Below are 21,178 nucleotides of genomic sequence, written 5' to 3'. Positions count from 1 at the left end.
TCTCTGTTTAAAGTAGTGAAACTTTTCATCTATTTTTGCAGAAGTTGAGCTACCAGTGGAATTAATATGAAAAAACAACACCCCGGGATGGTTTGGACATTTTTATATAAACCTCCCACCCCCTCAATTATCCCTTCTTTTATTTTGCATACATACATGTGAGAGAGGTTCCTCATGTGTTGAAACATTCTTCCATTTATATTTAGAATCTCAATCATTTCCATGTATCTGTAAATTTTGCAGATGTTATGATCTGTAAATCAACTATATGAAATAGGGCTCTCTGTAGTTGCAAAATTCTGAATTACATAAACAAGCCGTTTCTCAAATCATAGGTCTTAGAAGAAACTATGTTATAGAAAAATCCCAACTATATTCAGTAGGACTGATCACACTGAGCTTTTTACTGGATGACTGTGTCGTAGGCATGTGCCTTTAGCCTGAACTCCCTTTGTAGTTACACCATCCAACAACAGCCTGATGCAATATCCATTAAGGGAAGCACAAGAAGTGATTGCACATGTTTTTGTCTCTTTCCCTGGGTGCTAAGCTCAGCTGCTCACAGCAGTGTGATTTAAAATCTTATTATTATAAACCTTGGCCAGAGGGCCTTCCGACTAACAAAGGAGTCACAGAACTAAAAGCACTAATAAACCCAGAGATGAAAAACAGCTTCTGCTACGAGAATCAGAAGAGAGAAAGAAACAGGACAAGAAGGCAAAATGTATAATTGTCTCAGCTTTTCCTTGGGGAAGCAAGAATTCCCCTCCATTGTTCAAGGTAAGATTGACCTGCAAGCTTTTGATGGGAAATCCAAAGTTCTGGGAGGTGGCTGAGGGCCAGCTGAGGAAAGACAAGGACACTGGAGATTACTGGAAGAAGCTGCTGTAGACAATACAGACAAAACTCCCTTTGGAAGGACAGACATACAGACAGTCTAGTAGGCTGAGGCAGGCTGAATATGTTGTCATGTTTCTGGAGTCTACACAAACCATAGGGACTAGCTGCCCAGCAGCAGAAGCTGCAGCAGTGGTGTGCACAACTAGAAGTACAAATCACTGAAGAGTGATTTGGGTGTTCTTCCATTAGCATCCAAAGCACCAAGGTGAATTTTTGAAAATTTATTTTATTTTTTGATTTTATAGATTCAGGCATCTGGGTTGGGTTTTGTTTCACCTGACATCAGACCTTCTCACTGTAGCTGAGTTTCCTTTAGAGTCAGCGGAGACAAGGTTTCTTGTTGTCTGCTGATTACAGATGGAGCCTCACAGAGAAGAAATCTTTAGAAAAATAGACTAAAATATATCAGAAAATTTAACATTAGAAAATATTAGTTTGAATAACCAGACCACATAAAACATTCAGGTTATATCTGCACAGGTAAAATTAAGAAGGCCAAGATGCAGGCGTAAGCAGATATCCATACTGCTTTATTTTTTTATCTCTTGTGAGCTTGCTAGGCTAAACAGTTATATTTACTACCATAAATGGAGCCTAGGGACCAAAGGCACCTACTAGGACCAGTCATGATGAGCATGTGATGAGACAGAGGGATGTTTGATGTGCAGGTAGGTTCCTCCCTCCCACTCCAAGAGTGACAGAGGAGCACAGAACTGAAGGAGAAGGGTATGGTCAAGGGCAGATGTAGTGTACTTGCCACAGATGGAGGCTGTCTTACATGAGGCAAAAGAGATGCAGAGCACTGAAAATTTTCATTATGCAGTGCCATGGGACAACTCACTTTGGTCATGTCATGTGCAAAGAAGGAAGTACAGGGTGTAGAGGTGCAAGGCAGGCAGCTGGGGACACCTGTAAGCAGAAATGTTACACAAAATTTCAACTTCTGCTCTGCAGTGGTATTAACAAGGACAGGACAACAGTGGGTGTATGTGACTATCCAAACAGATCCCGAGGAATGCCAACAACAATTAAAAAGAAACCTGAAAACAAAATAATGGAGAAACATAACCCTTCCCCTGTCTGTGACATGGCATGATTCAATGGGACATGCTGGCTGGGCAGGACATATACTCCATACATCAGGGGAATGTGATATTAAATATTGGTGAAAGGAAAACATCTGTATAATATTAGACGCATGGAAGAAAAACCAGTACTGGCACTGAGAGCCTTAAAAGTGTTCAACCTGATAAAAATCTTAATAGTGATAGAGCCATGAAGGGACACTTTGTGTACTGAATATCCTCAGTAAGCATTTCCTGAAGTGTCTGAAAGCAGAGCTTCATTCTGCAGCATCCAAATAGACCCTCAATCTGCAAATTCAGTGTCAGGAGCGCATGTGCTGGAGGATTAGCACATGCAGTGAGGCCAGAAGCAGTGACAGGACTTCATTGTTTTGCACATTAGACTTTAATGGAAAAAGAAAATAAGTCACGAGAATAGGTTATTTGATTAGCTCTGATCCAGACAGGAGGAGAAACTCCTGGCATAATCAAAGGCAACTGAAACCACCCGACAGGCAAAAATGCTAACAGAGACCTGCGATACTGAGTCCATTGCAGTAGGCACACAGTGCATGTACTGGCGCACTTGGACTGCAGTGCAGTGTATCATTTTCACCTCACCTGTTGGGCAAGAGCATTTCGAGGGATTTGGTACAATATCTGCACAGATGATATTTTAGGAAAAGGTGTGTGAAATACTGGAAGAGTGACAGGAATTGAAATCTTGTCAACCATGCTCTAGTAACATGAAAAACAAACCCCATTCTATTCATACAATGCAGCTGGCATCACCTGAAACTCGTTCATAGCAATGGCAAGAGAATGTATGAAAGGGATATTTTGATCATGTTTTAGAAAAGGGAAACATCACAACTGAACCAAAAAGAATAACAAAATTACTGTCAGATGATCTGCTTAAATAAAAGGCACTTGGGTTGTTGTATTCTTTTGAAATTATTTTGATGAAAGGAGAAAAATGACTGATCCTAAGGATTCCAAATATGGTGGTTTAGGAAGAACATATTATTCTGGTAAAATGGGAAAGGAAAGCCTGAATTTGAAAGCCCTGATAGAAGAAGTGATTAATGACTTCTGCATTTGTGAAGAGTACCAGAAACAGAACGGCAGGGGACTTCTGACAGATGCGGCAATGTGTGTGTAGCATCTACCCAAGCCTTATGACCCACACAAACAGTGTTACCGCTAGGGCTGTATCAAGGTTGGCCAGGGAGGTGGTAGATGCCCCATCCCTAGAAGCATTCAAGGTCAGGTTGGGCAGGGCTCTGAGCAACCTGATCAAGTTGAAGATGTCCCTGCTTATTGCAGGGGGGTTGTACTAGATGACCTCTAAATGTCCCTTCCAACCCAAACCATTCTAGGATTCTATAAACCTATGAATAACACTATGAGAGTGCTCATGTTCATTATAAGAAAAAAATAAATCCCAAACTGTAAACTCTAGAGCTCTAGTCCTAGGGCAGACATGCCTTTTGTACTTAATTCGGCATTCCTGCATTTCCAAAGAACCTAGTAGATGTTCCTGCCTCAGCTATTCCCGGCTGCATTGTCTATTTCACTTCTAGGAGGACACAAGGGAGACTCTTTTTGAAGATAATTTCAAATTTTATTTGAGGATTTGGTTAGGCTTTTGTCCTGGTCCAAGCCAAGAGGCATTTTTACCCCTGAGATTTCAAACTTTAAAACTCTTTTTTTTGATTATATATTGTCTATCCTATGAAATAAAATACCTGTCATCCTGTCATCAGGGCTTCTGGAAAAATGAATAATTGCTGAATTCACTTTGTTCTGGTTAGCTCTAGCCTAGTTAGATTTCAGGGGTGGTGGTGGTGGTGGCGGGGGTGGTAGGGGTAGTGGGGGTGGTGGATAGGGTGGTGGGGGCGGTGGTGTGTGTGTGTGATTATGTCTGTCTTATGTTCTTTGTTCCTGTACTGCATGTTCTCAGTTGGAAACAGATCAGACAATCATTTTGACAGGCAGGCAGGTGGTACTATTGCACTGGTGGTACCATATCTGCACTGTTCATGTGCTCTCAGATTGAAATAACTACCCTTTCCCTCCCTGGTCTAGGTTTATATAGTAGCAGAGCCTGTCTCCATCCATGCTTCAAAACAATGTCCTCTCTCGTGATTACTGTCTTGTTCCTGTAGTGGCTTATGGTCTAGAATATTGATAGTTGCAGTATTTGATTCTATGAATAAAAAGGAAACAAAGAGCTGTAATACAACTTGAAAAAGAATTGAAGGGGAAGTTATGCTGGCACAGCTGCTGTGTGGTTGACTCAGTTATCCATCAAAAACCATCTGAGGTGCCCTGGAGATGCCCATCTGAGATGTCCATGTACAGCTGTCTAAGACACAAGACCTACAAGAGACCTGTGCCCTTATGAATTAGCAGGTGACAGCCAGGTGGGATTAGAGACCTGAGGGCATCTCCAACGATACCAGACTCTTGTACATGGGTAACTGAGCAAGTCAGTGGTGAACACAGTCACTGGGATCTGGAGAAAAGCTTATCTCAGCCTAGACTAGCTTTTGCTTTGGTGAATGGCTCTCCAGACTAATACTTTTGCATTATTTGGCATGTCTTGGTGCATCTGAGAAACCCATGTGTGCAGGCAGACATGACACAGTACCCATGAGACACCAAAGGCTTTCAGGAGTGGGGATGCCATACAGATATCAAATAGCAGTAGACATCTGACCTGTGGGCAACTGTCATCAATTTTCTAAACCAATTTTCTAAATTTTGCCGTTACTGTAATGACTTAAGACACATTGATCTCCTGGTCACCCTTGGACACTTAGGGGGATCTACAAAAAGGAACTGAATATTACCCTGTGTGTTGACTTCCTTACAGCGTTTTTCACTGTGTAGAGCAGGAGAAAAATACCAAACAGTGAGTTGCAGGAAAGCTGTTGAGATTAATCATTCAGATTAATTCAGAATGTTTTCCTTTTGCTTAATGAAAAAGAGCGTGAATTTAAAAATAACATTTGATTCTTCTTTTGGACAGCTTTTTAAGAGAAAGCCATATGGCACAACGTGAAAGTTTTAAAAAAAGATGTTGTAGTCTTGCTTTTCAACCTTGAATCCAATGAAATTGTAAGATGTATGTTTAGATAAGGTGAACCTTTGTAAATTAAAGGAGCTTTGTGTAAAAAAAAAACCAAAACAAAACTGAATCCTCAGCCCTGTGAAGTGAGTATTTTATAGAAGTTCTAAAATACTTGTTACAATTTATTTATGTCCTTATCTGCCTAGGTTTCCTAGCTGTACTTGTCATGTAATTTGTTTGTAATTCATGTGTTTTGATTGCTCCTAAACTTATCATTTGCGAGTAGCAGTAAAACTGAGCAAACTATGGCTGTAGTTAGTGTATTTTGACCTGCTACCTTAGGGTGTTGAAGGAATAGAAATTAGAAGTACATTCAGCATTTTAGTGAATAGCCATCAATACTTCATATGCCTTATGTAATTGATGAGTGTTTTTCCTGGAAAGAAAGGATATTACTGAGTCTATTATGTTAGTAAAATGTTTCAGGTTTTATTTGCAATGACTGAACCTGCTGAAGACTTTTAATGTGATCCTCAGAGTGAAAAAGTGGATTGAAAGACAGATTGGTAAAAGAAAGACAAACTGTTTCATATTTTATTTCAGGAAAAAAGACAAACTAAATTAGTGCATTTTTAAATTCAGTTGGGAATTCTCATTTATAATTTACAGCTCTTGGAAATACTTCATGTCTTTAAAAAGATGACGTGGTAATTCTGTAATTGTGTTGCTGGACAGATCCCTTTGAGAAATACAAGGAACAAAAGCGATCAGATCCACCCTGAGTATTCCACCCATCCCTTCCAATTCACAAACTTTAAGAATTCTAAGACTCAGATTTTCTCCTCTTTATAGGTGAGGAGGCATGCTATCTTACTTAAAATTCTGATAGCAGAAAAATTAGCTTTTATCAGTACTTCAGTTTACCCAATATTTCCTGGCTTCGATTTTATCCATAAGTCGCTTTGAAGCCAGTCAGTACAGGCACTGATGTTTGGTGATTGCTAAACATGGATCATTTCAGCTCTGATTCATCATAACTAATTCAGCTGAGGTATCTAATTTGGGAACCTGGTTGCCTGGGGGTCTCTTTATAATTTATGAACTTAATAATTGCTGAGAGGTGAGATGAATCGAAGCCTAATTACAAAGATGTGAAGCTTTTGCATTTAATATAGGTAGAATGTGAAAAAAAAATAAAAAAGTACCATTAACCCCACCCCCCTCAGTCAATTCAATGCTGAAGATTGGTATTAGTGAATGAGTTTTCACCATGCCAGAAAATCAGCATTTTAAACAAATATCATCAGTTGCCACGCTCCTTCCACAGCCAGTAGCAGCCTGTTTCAATCACTCATGTCGCTCATGTCATGAGCACTGACAGCTCCCCTTCTCCTTCCAGCTTTCCTTTCTCTATTCTGCTTCTACATCTTCTGCAGCTGTTTGTTTCTGCCTAAACATGTAATGCTAGATAATGAGTCAACCTATACCCAGACGCAGTGTGACTACTTTATATGCAGATGAGCCTAATGCAGACACACTTATTCCCAGGGGAAGTGGCAGTCTCAAATCTCCAAGTAGGTGCCGAAGTTCCCCAGACAGCTACTGGGAGAGGCTGGTTCACCTCCAAAGCACAGAGATGCTGCCCTAGCTATCTTTCTATAGACTGTACAGGGAATACCCTCAAGTGTGGGGGCTGAACCAACTGAAAAATATAGTATTGGCTCCAGAGGACCCAGGTGAAGCTGAGCACTCGTATGCGCAGAAGGGAGGGAGCCTGACAGTGCCTGGGACAGAGGGAGACCTTGATTTTCAGCCCATACAACTATGTCTGTTGTAAACCTCAGGAAGTCTTGGAATAAGTTTTCCTTGTCCTGGTGATGCTGCCCTAAGCACTACCTGCAGCTCCCTCTTGCTGGGTATCTTTCTGTCCTGCCTTTGACTGTGCATGTTCTCCTGCCTCACCTTTGGCAGGCAAGGTGCAGCACACTCACAGATTACAGGCACGTAATAGCTCACACTCACTAATTTAAAAATCAATTTTAGAAACTCACAATTCCCCAAATCTTTTAATGAGGAAAAGGTATTGGCAGGCAGCGAGCGAATTTGATTTCCGTGAAGAAACATGTAAAGTAAAATATATACTAGAATAAGTACTTAATGATTCAGTTTAATATGGAGTGCTAATTTCATGTTTCAGTATGACTACTTGGCTTTTCATTTTTCTAGTGTTAGAAGTTACACAGGACCCTGGTTAGTTTTTCCAAGCCGTAACAAGGTGTGTTATTGCATTCAGTGCAAAAGAAACCTACAGAAGACTAAGCAGTTAGTTAAGTAAAACCGTCCTTAGCTTTAATTAAAAGCATGCAAATTACAAAGTAAAAGAGAAATATGGAATTTTCTTTGATTAAAGGCTCTGCGATGTGCTACCCAGGCAGAAATTTTGCATGTTCAGACTCAGATTTTTTTGCTTTTGCTCTCACTGCGATTGATACAGTCCCACTGCAAAGAGTTCCTGTTCCTCACTGGGAAGACATCACATGTATAACACCAAGGAACATTTTATCATTCTTAAATTAGAGGATTTTAATAGTTAAAAAAAATAAGACAATTTTATTAATTAATATAAATACATTGAATTTTAGCAGCAACAAAATGTTTTGCTCAGGTTTCCTGCAAAGGGAAAAACTAGTCTGAAGGAGGGATGGATTCAACAAGAAAAAAACTGTGCAGGTGGAGATACAGGCATACTACATTGTTTCTGCTTTGTGATCAGATTGCAAGTCCCAGGGTTTAGTGGAGTCTAAAAAGCACCCTGGTGCTCATGATGTGGTCACAAGGCAGATATAATACAGGGTGTCTGTTTCTTTTTCTGTTGGTTGAAACAAGGGATCGTGACAATTGCCACAACGTGCCATGTGACTACGCATACAATAATTACATTAAGTGTAAAGAATGCCTCATGGACAATAACGCAACTGTCCCAATGAGGCTTCATACATTCACACAAATCCTGTGTTGAGGACTGAGAGTCTTGCATATTCAAAAGGCTTTTGCTGCCTTATTTTCATACTTCTTTTACTGACAACACAGCGAGCACATCACATTCCAGGAAGGTGGTATTAATTAAGACCTTAATGTAATTGCCTTCAAAATCCCTGAATAATAATAAGGAAAGTGTTTTTATGCATGTGTTGTGTAATAGTTCTGCAGAAGGGAGTTTAAGCTCTGGGCTAATCTTTTTTTTTGACCTTCCTTTATTTATTTCTTACAAAATTAGCCAAATTTATGACCTAGTTTTGAATATGAATGTAAATATCAAATAAAGCAGATTATAACCTTTTCTTGGTTGTAATTTTGTCTCGATTTACAACCCAGGTCTCCAGCCATTTCAGCAATAATAGGTTAATACGTTGGCGTTTCTTATGCATAATCTGTGTAGCAGAAGTAGTAGAGGCCACTAGATAGAGATTTTACATTGAATTGCAACATATAGCTATATAGTCTAAGTTATACTTAGGATAAATGTGCATTCACAATAACCAATTTCATTTTCATTGGAAAACTGAAGTGAAAGACAGAATTTTGCTAAACTCATGGGAGTCATAAGAATAAGAAGCAGCTCTAAAGATTTATGTTGGCAAAGGACTGCAGTATTTTTTAGACAGTCATTTGAAACACTGTGAGGTTCAACTTTGGCAAGGTTATACTTTTTTTTAGAATATTACACCTTTAAAAGTGGTTTTGTGTAACAGAATAAACAAACGATGAATTTCTGTCTTCATAGAAAAAGATATATTCATTTATCAAATTAAACTTTTGCATAATTTACTTACATCCAGTTAACAGGCATTTGAACACAGATCTTTTTGGGAACAGTCTCAAGTGAATTGTTTATCATTGATCTTCACAAATTAACATATGGTTAGAAAACAAGATGTTTTATCATAGTTCGTAACACAATATATAAGTGTGAGAAAGATATGCAGATGTAAACTTTTAGGAGAAGAATCCAAGATAGATTTAGTTACATTGCTTTGAAACTTAAAGTGGATTTAGATTTTACAGAAGCTACACAAGAAAAAAGATTTTTAAAGCTACCAGTAGCAAAACAGGACACAAATAGTTACTTTTGATACTAGCTTATTAATGTATTTTATTTATAGGCAATGGATTCATTGAATGACCAAGAAATATACTAAATTGAACTCAGAAAAAAAATGTGTTTATTAAATAATTTACATTCTCAGTACAGTTACTGTCAGTTTTCCACATGCTATAACCTTCCTTAAACTCTTTTCCATGGGAGCTGGTAAGGGTGGAAAGGTATTTTGGCTCCTGCTCCATCCAGTTCTTCAGCACTCACCCTGTGGAGCTTGGTCCAAAGGTTGCTGCTGCCAGTTCTGATGCCACCAGCTGCCTGCCGTGAGCTTGGCTGAAACAGCCGAGTCAATGAATCATTAAACCCAGAAAGTTCTTAATTTTCTTTGCCATGAGCCAAACAACTATCAGCAAAAGCTTAATTTTCTGCTAGCAAACCCAAAAAAATTATTTCCCTGTATATTATTAAAACCAGCTCTTAGCTTTTCTATGAAACCAAGATTATATTTTTCAGGTGCTGGTTTACTTGATGCGAGTGATGGAAAATGCTTATGGGACTTCACATCTCCCTCCTGCATGCTGTAAGCCCTGTCTTACGTGAAATTTTCTGTTACAGTTGTCACAGTGATATCTACATGAAAAAATTTCCAAGTACCTAAATACAGTTTCAGTATTCTAAAAGGAGATGCTAGTGTCTGCTAGCTGTATCCCAGGATTTCCAGTTTAGGTTGTGAGGACCCTGTAGGCATTCTGAGAAAAGAGGAACGGTTCTAAACAGTTTTACAACTTGGGTAATGTGCTTTACTCTTAACAGAAACATAGTAAAGATAGTTGTAGTGTGGAAGACAGCTATGAGAAATTTGGGTCCAGATGTGGCAAGCATGGGGAGTTGACAAGTGTGATTCCTTCATGAAGATGTTTGAAAATCTTAAGGAAAAGAACTTGGAGGAAAAACAAAAAGATAGAAAGGAAAGCTACTTGGATATTGAACAATACCAATACAAAAATGTGAGAGAGCAATACTTACAGAAAAAAACCAAATACTTTAGCCCAGTAAATAACTGCTGTGAAATTTTCTATGATCTATATGATCTAGAATTCTGGAAAGAAATAGTAGTTTACTACATCACCAATCCTTGTAAAGAAACAACGAAAAAATGGCTGAAGTGAACAAATCATGAGGGTGCTTTTCCTCTGGAAATCCAAAATAATTAGAACTATGTATTATCTCCAGAAATTGAAATGTAACCTGTGTGATAAGGAGTTGCAAGCTTCAGCAGTCATACCGATTTTTTTCTGCAGATTGTCATTTGTAGACATAGCTTTACTGCCTTGTCTCTTTTTTTTTAGATCAATGCCATAAACACACACGCTGCCAGTGATGAATGGTGCTTTCACAGACAGGGAGAAAACGGGCACTCACAGCCATTTCAATTTGTGTAGATCTCCGAGTACCCCAGGTTTCAAACTGGGGAGACATCTATGGCTGAGATACCTATTGACATAATCATGTAACATGGAACTGAAATAATATGATCTAAAACCTGATAGACTACTTTTAAAGAGAGGGAACAGAAAACTTTCAGTTGATGACAAAAACCAGAAAAATAAAGAACTATGACAAGCACTATTTGACTTTAAAATGCTGAGTGAAAGTATTTTAAGGTTTCTGTCTCATGAAAGGCTGACTGTTATTGCAAGGGTAGCAGCATTTGACTTAATCTTTTTAAATATTTTGTAGTTGGAATGATGCTGTGTAAGGCATTAAAACGTGCTTTTATGAATAGTTTTGCAGTGCCCTGGGATGGATGTGTTTTAGAATGATGCAATGGACAAATTTGCATGGGTTTTATACATATGCTTTTTAGACCAAGACAGACATGGTAAAAATGCTTTGCATTTATATACACTACTCAATCAAAATGTCAATACCTGTAGCTTGTTATTCAAAACTTGATAAGAAACTGGAATGATTAGCCTGACTTTCAAAGGCACTGGGCTTTTATCAGCTGTTTGAAGCGGTAGGGGTGCTTGGGTGCCTAATAATGCTGTAAACACTGACATTTGAAACATTTGGCCAATATGCTTTGTGAACATCAACTAATGAGGCAGTGTCAGGTACACATAGCAAATTAAAGTTATAATGGGTGGATAATGATACAAAAAGTTCAGGGATTTGTCTTTGCCATAGTGCGCAATTAGCATCGCAGCAGGAGTTAATATTCATGAAGTACTCACATCTCTCTGGAGCTACTGGAATATGCGGAATGGTGGTTGGATGACACTTTAAAGGGCTGACATTTAGGTGCCATTTCCTGTACTGTGGAAGGCTGGTTGCTCTGTGATACTCAAGAAGCAATCAGTTATTTAAAAAGGTAGAATAGGGCAATAATTTACTCACAATTTCTGAAGTTTGCACAGGCCAAAGAATGCTTTCCTTGGTGTTGTCTGAATGCAATTGTGTTATAGAAATCAAATACAGGTAAGGTAAGAAAGCCAGGATAATCATCATTCATTAACTTCTTTGAAATGTAAACGTTTTATAATCCTATATTCATTCCCTTCTGCCATTTTAAGCACACTGCCAAATTAATGACTGGTGTAACACCACTGAAGTTAGATTCAATATTTTCCACTGGAACAGAACATTCTAATGACTTCTTATTAGACAGACTTATATTCTGCTTACTTATTTTTCTATGGCAAGGAGCAAGACTAGATCTCTGTGTACTGCATACAAAACCACCTGCATTTGTGCACATCTGGCTACACCGGAGGGCCAACGTTATCAAAACATGAATTTCAGAGGTAAATGCCATGCCATAGTGTTAAAAAAGTGATCACGCAGGTGACTGTATATCGATTTTGTTCATTCTATATATTCCAGGACTCATGTAATAATTTAATAAACTAAGATACTCACATTTTCTTCACCTTTGTACACTTGCTGAAAACTTCATCTGGAAGAGAATGGATCTGGTTGTGTGTGAGTGACCAAAAAGTGATTGGTAATGGATGTTTAAATTAGGTCTTAACTGGTCAGTACTGCAACTGTCAAACCCCAGACCTTACCTCTGGGTGCAGCTGACACAGGGTCAGACCCTAGGAAGGACTTTGGGCACATTCCATTACATAGCACCAGGTGCAGTACGTTGGGTGCGTTACCTTGCCTGTGAAGTGTGGGTAACCTCAGCTTCTTTATCAGCTGTCCTCATAGTTTAAATCCTGAGCTTAAGCCTGAGTGGCCTCCTGGGATTAGCTGGGTGAAGACAGGCCTCCCTTGGTCTGTTTCGAAGGTAAGTGTACTTGACTGCTTGAACAAGTGAGCTGAAGAGCCAGTAAACTTAATTGCCGAGTTTTAAGGCTGGCCTCTTTTAAATATTTTCCTTTGATGATCCGGAGGGGCCTTTGAGAATTTCTCATATTAACAAGTAATCGGCCATATATAAATTTTGGCAACCTATAGGACTGGAGCTAGCAAAATGGAACAGGGAGCGTTCAGTCATCATTAAGAACCAATAATCCTGACGTTCCTGCTTCGGTAACTTCAGCAGTATTTGGCAGGTGCTCACCACCCTGGGGCTGGCTGCATACCCAGTGATCTTTAGTGAGTGGCCTGGGGCTGGCAGGCTTGACACAATAGGAATGACAAACCCAAATAGCATCCAACTCACCTAAGTGTAAATAAACATCTGCAGTGCAAAATGCGCATTTCGGCTAACACCCCAAGCTTTCTTTAGAGGAGTGAACCTGTTCTTTGTGCAGTTCGTATGACCTGTATTAGATGACTGGTTGTCCTGGTTTTGGCTGGGATAGGGTTATTTCTTTTCTTGGTAGATAGTGCAGTGCTGTGTTCTGGATTTGGTGTGAGAACAGTGTTGACCTCATGCTGGTGTTTTTGGTTGTTGCTGGGTAATGCTTATACTAAGTCAAGGACTTTTCAGTTTCTCAGCCCTTGCCAGCAAGAGGGCTGGAGGGGCACAAGAAACTGGGAGGGGACACAGCCAGGTCGGCTGACCTGAACCAGCCAAAGGGATATTCCATACCATGGGACATCATGCTGGGTATATAAACTGAGGGTGTGTGGGGGCATGGTGTGGCCAGGGCTGCCTGTCACTCAGAGACTGGCTAAGCATCGGTCAGCGGGGGGTGAGCAGTTGTGTTGTGCTTCACCAGTTTCCTTTTTTCCCTTCCCTTTGGGTTTCCTCTCTCCTTCTTCCCTCCTTTTCATTATAACTGTTATTACTACTGTTGTTCTTATGGCTTTATTTTATTTCAATTATTAAATTGTTCTTATCTCAACCCTCGAGTTTTACATTCCTTTCTGATTCTCCTCCCCATCCCTCTGGGTGAAGGGGAGTGAGTGAGCGGCTACGTGGTGCTTGGTTACCTGCTGGGGTTAAACCACAACACTGGTTTGCAGTGTTGATACATGTATTTTGTCAGATGAATTCCATACTGAAGTGGGCCTTGCAGCCAGATGCTTACAGCATTCACTACATACTAGTAAATCGCCTAGTAAATATCTAGAGTGGGTCAACCTTTTCTGCAACCTCTGAGTGCAGAGGGCTTGTACTTGGTAGTATAGCGTTATGCAAAGTGTGTTATAGGCACCTCTTCGTAAAACAGCTTTACGCTGGAGAGCAAAGGGAACTCTACTTACAGGAGGCTTACGTTGCTTGAAACAGGTGGCCCAGACTTTAAATTAACAGCAGCACATTCTAGTTCCATTTCGATGCAGGTGCAACCTTCTGGGTATTAGTGGAGACCTGGGAAAAGGAACCCTTGAGTGAATGTCTTGCATATGACACACCAAGTATGTCTGATCAGGTGGAATGTCATTCTGAGACCTCTTTTAGAAAGGGATTCGACATCCAGATGCAACACCCCCAAATTACCTTAGCAAGGTTTGCTTATCAGGAAGGCTATAAAACACTGATGTTGCACTTCCTAGGACTGCAGTGCTTCACATGTAATGAAAGCAAATGTAAGTAAAACATAAATCAACTGTAATATACCACTGTTCATAAGCCACAATAAGGATAACTGAAACACAACATGTACTTGATGCATGTATAAATTTTTGTATACATACAAATGAGATAATCTGAGAAATTGCTGATGGAACAGTTTCCACTGGAGAATGCAGATTTGTTTAACTCGCTATACTTCACTGAGAAATTGGAGGCTTTGATTTTAGTGCAGACCAGAGGGAACACAGCATCGAAACTTGCTTCTTGCTTGCCAAGACACTGTCCTTGCTTTCTGGGATTTAAGGAAGGGCTTTTTGGGTACCCCAACTTGGCAGTCCATCTGAACAGCTGTCCCAGAGCCTTTGGGTTTATGACTCTTTATCAATAGGCAGGAAGAAATAATTCAGAAGGGAACAACATAAAACATTTCAAGATTATTTTTTTTTAATGTTACATAAAGAAGACTTGCTTTTTTGCTTTTGTTCCTGAGTGGGATGAAAACAGATACTGACTTTCCAAAAGTTCCCAGAAATGTAATTACCATTTTCCTGCAACTTTATAAAGCTGCAACCTGGCACTAACAAGCAGGTTTCCCATTGCATTACCCTGCTCTACTCTGGTATGCATGCAAAAAAGTGAAAACTGTGAAAGTAAAGGAGTTCCCTGAGTGCATCTAAAATTCCAGGTATCTCTATAATTATAGTAAATATATATATATGCAGTCAAAAGCCTTAGAAGTGTAAAATAGTTTAAGGATATTAATAAGGACATTAAGATTAAGTTAGTCTGATAAATCCAATTAATTAGGCTTTCCATGAACCATATCAAAGATACTTGCCCATCCACTATTATCTCCTACAAAAAGTGTTAATGTTTGTCAGCTGTACTTTAAATTGCCTATCAGCTTTTATTGAAAACCAGAACATTAATGCCAATTTGTCTGTGGGGTACATGTGTTTTCTTATACGGGATGGAACTACAAGTAAATCTTCAAATGGATTGTTTTTATTGCCTTTTCTGCTGATTATGAGTAGCAATTATAAGCCCAAATCAAGAAATCTCATGTAAATTGAGTACCAGAAGTGTACCAGACTATGCCTGTAAGTATGGCAGAGAGGTTGAGAAATAGAGAGAGAAATCAAATGTTGATGCAAAATATTTTTAGAAAATGTGTTTATAAAAAGAAGTGGATGCTAAAGTAGAATGATTGGTGTAGTGGAGAAACTCATACTGCAGTACATGTTATAGCATGGAGAATCACAAATTATTTACAGTGGAAATATACACAGGATAAAGGAAATGTTCTAGGACAAGACTGAAAATCAGAAAGTGACCCAGTAAAAACCAGAAAGTTTACACCTGTTTCAGTAAATGGATATGCTTGGTGATCTCAGATTTCAGGCAAAACCATGGAAAATGATGAGAACAGATCATTAGTGGACCAGTACAGTAACAGTAGATGTACAGGCAATTGTACAAGTTATATGAGATATGAGAGAAAATCAGTTAAAATTTATAAAGCATAGTCTTTTTTTTTTTTAATAGATTGTCAGAAGGTAGGAATGTCTATTATATATGAGGAATATCAGTCTTTGGGGCAATCAGTACACCAGAGTGCAGTTTGGAGCTGGTAACGGCAGTGGTACGTAGGTGAATGGTAAACAGGAAGGTGCAATGTGGAAAGTCATAAACACAAATGGCCACATCCAGAGGTGGTAGCTGAGGGGTGATGGTAATGAAAAAGTAAAGAGGCACAGGAGGATGATTTGAAATACCTAGAAAGATGAAAAGAAAGTGAAAGAGATGTAAAAACTTCACTAGGAGACAGGTGGGGAGGGAGGATAGGAAGCAGGACATGACAGTGAGTTTGTACATTAATTTCTGACCCAACATGCTTCACAGTCACAGAAGAAGTCAAATGTGATATAGAGGGAATCATGCTCCAAAACATGGATCTTTTATTAGCCAAAAAAAGGAGACTAGTATCACTGGTCTGACTTCCTCATTGCTCTTTTGGATTGAGAGTGGGCATGGAGGTCAGTAATACAGAGAGGAATCATAGTGTGATCACCACCAAGTGCGTACATGCTTATGCACATATACCGAGACATGTATATATCTAAGACTTAGAACACTTGAAATCATCATAGATTAAGAATTCTTCACTTTTACTGGTAGAAAGCCTTATTGAACATAAGTACCCCTACTTATGTGCAGGAGTTTGTGCACCCACTTTGAAGGATTCCCCACACAGATATGCAGTGATTGCCCACTGCCCATAGCAGAGGATAGTCTAATAGGGATTCTACAGGAATGTCACCACTGGAGTCCACCTGGGGCCTGTTTTTAGACACCCTGTCAATTTTCTTTGCTGACTGGCATGGTATAATTCCCTCATTCGTTGAACAAAAGAAAATATTCAATTAAATTGAAAGACCCAGATTTTTCAGGCTTGTGGGACATCTGCCAGCTATTAGCAATTCAATGTGTATTAACTGGAGGAGCACATCCCACAACCAGGTTTTGTTTCTGTATACTTACAGATGTTGCAGTACTCACCACAGTTCTCTTCATCTGCACCATTCTCAGAGTCATTTATGCCACCGTAATCAAATGCCCACGGGAGGCACGTTGTATGATTTCTGCATGGCAAATAACTCTTTTTGGCAGACACCACCAACTGAAATGCCTTCCATCAGCCAAGATTCTGAGAAAATATGGGAAGGTGTTTCCTCTAAAGCACAGTCAGTTTCAAATTAAAAAGGCCTGATAAAACTGCAACCATAGCATGCAACAGATTTTCATTTTTTTGTTTTGAGGTGTATTGTGTTTAATTTTAATTCTGCCTCTTGCATTACAGTGTCAGCTACAAACGGTTTTCCACCACTGAAATTTAGAAGAGAAAGTTTAAAGTTTCTGCTTGTTTCTCTTCTGTCTTTCCCATCATCTGCACAACACATTGCTGGACAGAAAGAAACTTATCAATGTACTTTCCTGGTAGACTGATTCCTCTGAGGTATAAGCATTAAGTAGCAGAACGCTGCAGCATGGCCAGAGGTGGACAGGGAGGTAGTACTTGGATATTGCTGGCTGGGGGAAGTGAAAATCTCATGTGAAGAGAGAACTTCCAGCTGAAGCACGGGAAAGCTACTTCCCATGCTGAAGGCAGCTGGGCAACAGGGAAGTGTCCACTTACATATCAGAGAGGTACAGCTACTAAGAGCACTTACTGCATGCAATTACAGGAAAGTCTTTGAGCAATTGGCAATCCTGGTGTGAAGCTGCACAGTTGGTCTCAGATTTATGGCTTTTCTTTTGGGATCTTTTTTATTTTTTTTGCAATAATGCAATGACATTTATAGTCTTGTAGATCACTTATTTAGACAAAATGTTTAAAGAAGAGAATAGTTTTTATTTCCTCTATTGGTGCACATCGCAAATGACTGGTTTTCTGCAAAACATTTGCAGGAAATATGCTCTATTGTTTCATTATAGGTATGGAACATATGCCCATTTGCAAAAACACTTTTTCCCTTTCACGAAGTTTACAGGAGTTTTACAGCCAAGAAGAACTACTGAAAGAATGCTAAAACTGCAAAAAAAGCAATCCAAAAACCCCAGGAAAGTTCTTTGTATCATACAGAGCTAATTCTGTTTTCACTCATTAGCAACATCTCTGAAAAGTGAAGTTCGAATTTGGCAAAACGAATTTGATTATAATCTTAGTTGAACAGGTAAAAATGTCTATGGACCCACCTTGCAGAGGCAGACATGCTGACTGTAGAGACATGAGACTCCTATGGGACTGTATACCGGATTAAAATGAAGCATATGGGATAAAATTACAGGGAGGAATGACAGAAACAAGGTGAAGTAATCCAATTCCTATGAGGCTAATGGACAATTAGGGGCTATATAGGATCAGCCAGGAAGGAAAGAGCAGAAATTCAGCTAAAAGGTAATCTTTAAAAACTGAGTATGTTTTAGTTTTATTTAACATTTTCCTAGTAATACTGCTTTTTTTTATGATGCAAAGAATTGAGGCTGAGACATGATGATAGCAGATGAAATACATGGTGGATTCCAAACTCAGACTTGAGTTCCAAATTCCATTAATTTTGGAAATCTCATCAAGATATGCCTTGCCTTTTAAGTGAGATACCTCTAGCATTCTCTTGCTACAAAACTGAAAAGATGGACAAAGGGGTTTAGACTAGCTTTTCTGAAGGCTTTGGTTAGGATCCACTATCTAGATAAAAATAAATAGCTTAGAGTGGTTAAACCATAGATCTTTGTATATCAGTATTTTGAATAATGTTACAATTAGACTCCGATAGTTTGCTGTTTTCATCAAAATCCTTATGGTAATGTCAGTATTTTTAGTTGTCACTCAATTTTTCATGTATCAGATATTGCACAAATGTTGGACTGGAAAAAGTTTTCCTTCTGTATTCATTCAGAGACAAAAAAAGCATTTTTTCCTAGTATATGTTTATGTTTAGTATAGCTTGACAGTCCCTTTTAAAGAATGGAGTCTGTCCATGACCTCTCAAGAGAAGCAAAGTTACAACAGAACACATGTGTGGTAGCAAAGCTGGAAATGCATCCTGAGTCTCTTCACTCTCAGCATTCAGTTAACTGCCCTGGCAGACAAGAAACCAGCTATCATCCAAACAGAAAGGGCTTGTTTATTTATTTTTCTCTTTGAGTCTTTAAATTAATTCTAACTTGTCTTAATTTGCTATTTTATCAAGCATAAGGCATTTACTGCTCTGATGGCTGTGGTTGTTCCTGACACACTTTCCAGTTACGCTGACACACAGACAATGATGTCATCTGCTGGGTATCCACATCTGTTCTCATCAATGTCTGCAGTATTATGTGGAGCAAGTCCATAAGACTGATGATTTACTACCTCTTGGACAGCACTTTGTCTGATGAATAGATACAGGTAAAAGTGGAAGCTTCTTTTTCAAAACAATAATGCCATAGAAGCAGTTCTTTATCCACCATGTGATAAAATTCAATCTTCAGATTTCTGCCTATGATCGAGTTTCTCCTTCTCTACTGGCTACTAAATCTTCTCTATTTCTCACCATAAATTTCTGAGTGGCAAAAACCAACCAAACCATACCAGGTATTACTGAGGATCAGCTAGATTCATGCAACACACACAGAGTTCTCAAACATGGCACTGTTATTCAATGTTCTTTAATGAAATAAGTCTATAAATTAATTGCAAATTTGGTAGTGCAAGCAAGGAATATTGCCTCTTTCAGTGACTGCAGTTGTAAGAACAATTTTGTTTAAGGCAGAAAAACTAAAACATTCCCTGCAAATGTCCAAGTTGTGCAAAAGCTCTCAGGATACGTTTCCAGCCATCTGGTAGTTGCTTCCACCATTGTAACTACATGGTGCTTGCCCTGGTAGGTTTGTGGCAGTATGATATAATCCATCCACCAGGCATCCCCATATTTATATTTCAGCCATCATCCTCTGTACCAGAAAGGCTTTGACTGCTTGGCTTCCTTGTTTGCAGTGCATGTTTCACATTCATAGATAACCTGTGCAATAAGCTCAATCATGACCGCATCTGTATGTTGTATCTCTTCCTTGGTCATCTGAGGTCTCATGGACCCATTGAGCTTTAAATAATTCACCCAGTTGTTGCCAGTCCAGATCCACCTTAGCCACTTCAATCTTAGCAGCCTGATCCACCTGCTCGTTGTTTTCATGTTCTTCAGTGGCCCGACTCAGCTATGTAAGCAGCTATGTGACATACTTTTACAACCAGATTCTCAATCCAAGCAGGAATATCTTGCTATAATCCAGCAGCAGCTATGTGACATACTTTTACAACCAGATTCTCAATCCAAGCAGGAATATCTTGCTATAATCCAGCAGCCTAGATGGGTTTACCACTGTGTGGCTGCTTGGTCTGCTTCCAGTACTGCAGCCAGCCCCACACAGCATTTGCCACCATCCGTGAGTCAGAATTAAATACTGGCCATTTTTCTCATTCAGCAGTATCTAAAGCTAGCTGGATAGCTTTCACCTCTGCAAACTGACTCGATTCACCTTCTCCTTCAGCTGTTTCTGTGACTTGTGTGGATCACCACACAGCAGCTTTTCACCTTTGATGTTTTCCTACAATATGACATGACCCATCAGTGAACAGGGCATATTGCTTTTCGTTTTCTCGTAGTTCATTATATGGTGGGACCTCTTCAGCACACGTCACCTCCTCCTCTGGTGATATTCCACAATTTTTGCCTTCTGGCCAGTTCATGATCACTTCCAGAATTCCTGGGCAACTGGGATTTCCTATTCGAGCTCATTGTGTAATCAGTGCTACCCACTTACTCCATGTAGCATCAGTTGCGTGATGTGTAGAAGAGACCCTCCCTTTAAACATCCTGCCCAGTGCTGGTCACCGAGGTGCCAGGAGGAGCTGCGCTGCAGTACCAATCACTTCTGAAGTGGCTCGAACCCCTTCATAAGCTGCCGATATCTCTTCTTCACTTGGAGCATAGTGGGCCTCTGTATCTATGACTTCAAAAGCCCAAGGGTCGACCTCGAGTTTCCCCCGGTGCTTTCTGCCTGAGGCTGCAGGTAGGGCCATTCTCACCAGCTGTGGTGTAGAGCATATTGCATATTCTATCATCTTGTCCCTCCAGGGCTGGCCCAAGGGCTACTGCATGAATTATTTCCTGTTTAATTTGTTCAAAGGCTTGTTGTTGTTCAAGGTCCCATTTGAAATCATTCCTCTTCTGGGTCACTTGATGGAGAAGGCTTACAATCAGATTGTAATTTGGAATGCGCATTCCCTGAAAGCCCACAACAGCTAAGAAACATTGTGTTTCCTTTTTGCTAATTGGTGGACGTAGCTGTTATTTTGTTGATCACATCCGTTGGGATCTGATGACGTCTATCTTGCCATTTTATTTCTAATAACCAGATCCCTGTGCAGGTGCCTGGACATGAGTTTTATGGCAAAACTGGCTTTCAGAAGGATTTGGCCTATTTTCTTCCTCTTCTTGATGCTGTGTTGACCCATACGATGATGT

At 39.6% G+C, this 21,178-nt stretch overlaps 1 protein-coding gene across 1 annotated transcript in view; it reads right to left on the bottom strand.

Moving 5' to 3' along the window:
• Nucleotides 1–20,775, bottom strand: part of RXFP2 (relaxin family peptide receptor 2) — a gene marked incomplete at its 5' end in the record, with an annotated part of 76,856 nt that extends 56,081 nt beyond the window's left edge. Inside the window, 12 exon segments of the mRNA XM_080376087.1 lie at nt 32–253; nt 4,820–4,851; nt 5,708–5,884; nt 8,874–8,942; nt 9,404–9,472; nt 10,562–10,633; nt 11,540–11,601; nt 13,825–13,896; nt 13,900–13,907; nt 14,895–14,910; nt 14,914–14,966; nt 20,577–20,775. Of these exon segments, the coding sequence (XP_080232213.1) occupies nt 32–253; nt 4,820–4,851; nt 5,708–5,884; nt 8,874–8,942; nt 9,404–9,472; nt 10,562–10,633; nt 11,540–11,601; nt 13,825–13,896; nt 13,900–13,907; nt 14,895–14,910; nt 14,914–14,966; nt 20,577–20,775 (1,051 nt within the window).
• Nucleotides 20,776–21,178: the final 403 nt, after the last annotated feature.

The sequence above is a fragment of the Falco punctatus genome (assembly GCF_963210335.1).
Source record: "Falco punctatus genome assembly, chromosome: 2".
NCBI classification, from domain to species: Eukaryota; Metazoa; Chordata; class Aves; order Falconiformes; family Falconidae; genus Falco; species Falco punctatus.
The sequence above is the reverse complement of the archived record's forward strand: the minus strand, read 5'-3'. Positions and strand labels throughout refer to the sequence as shown.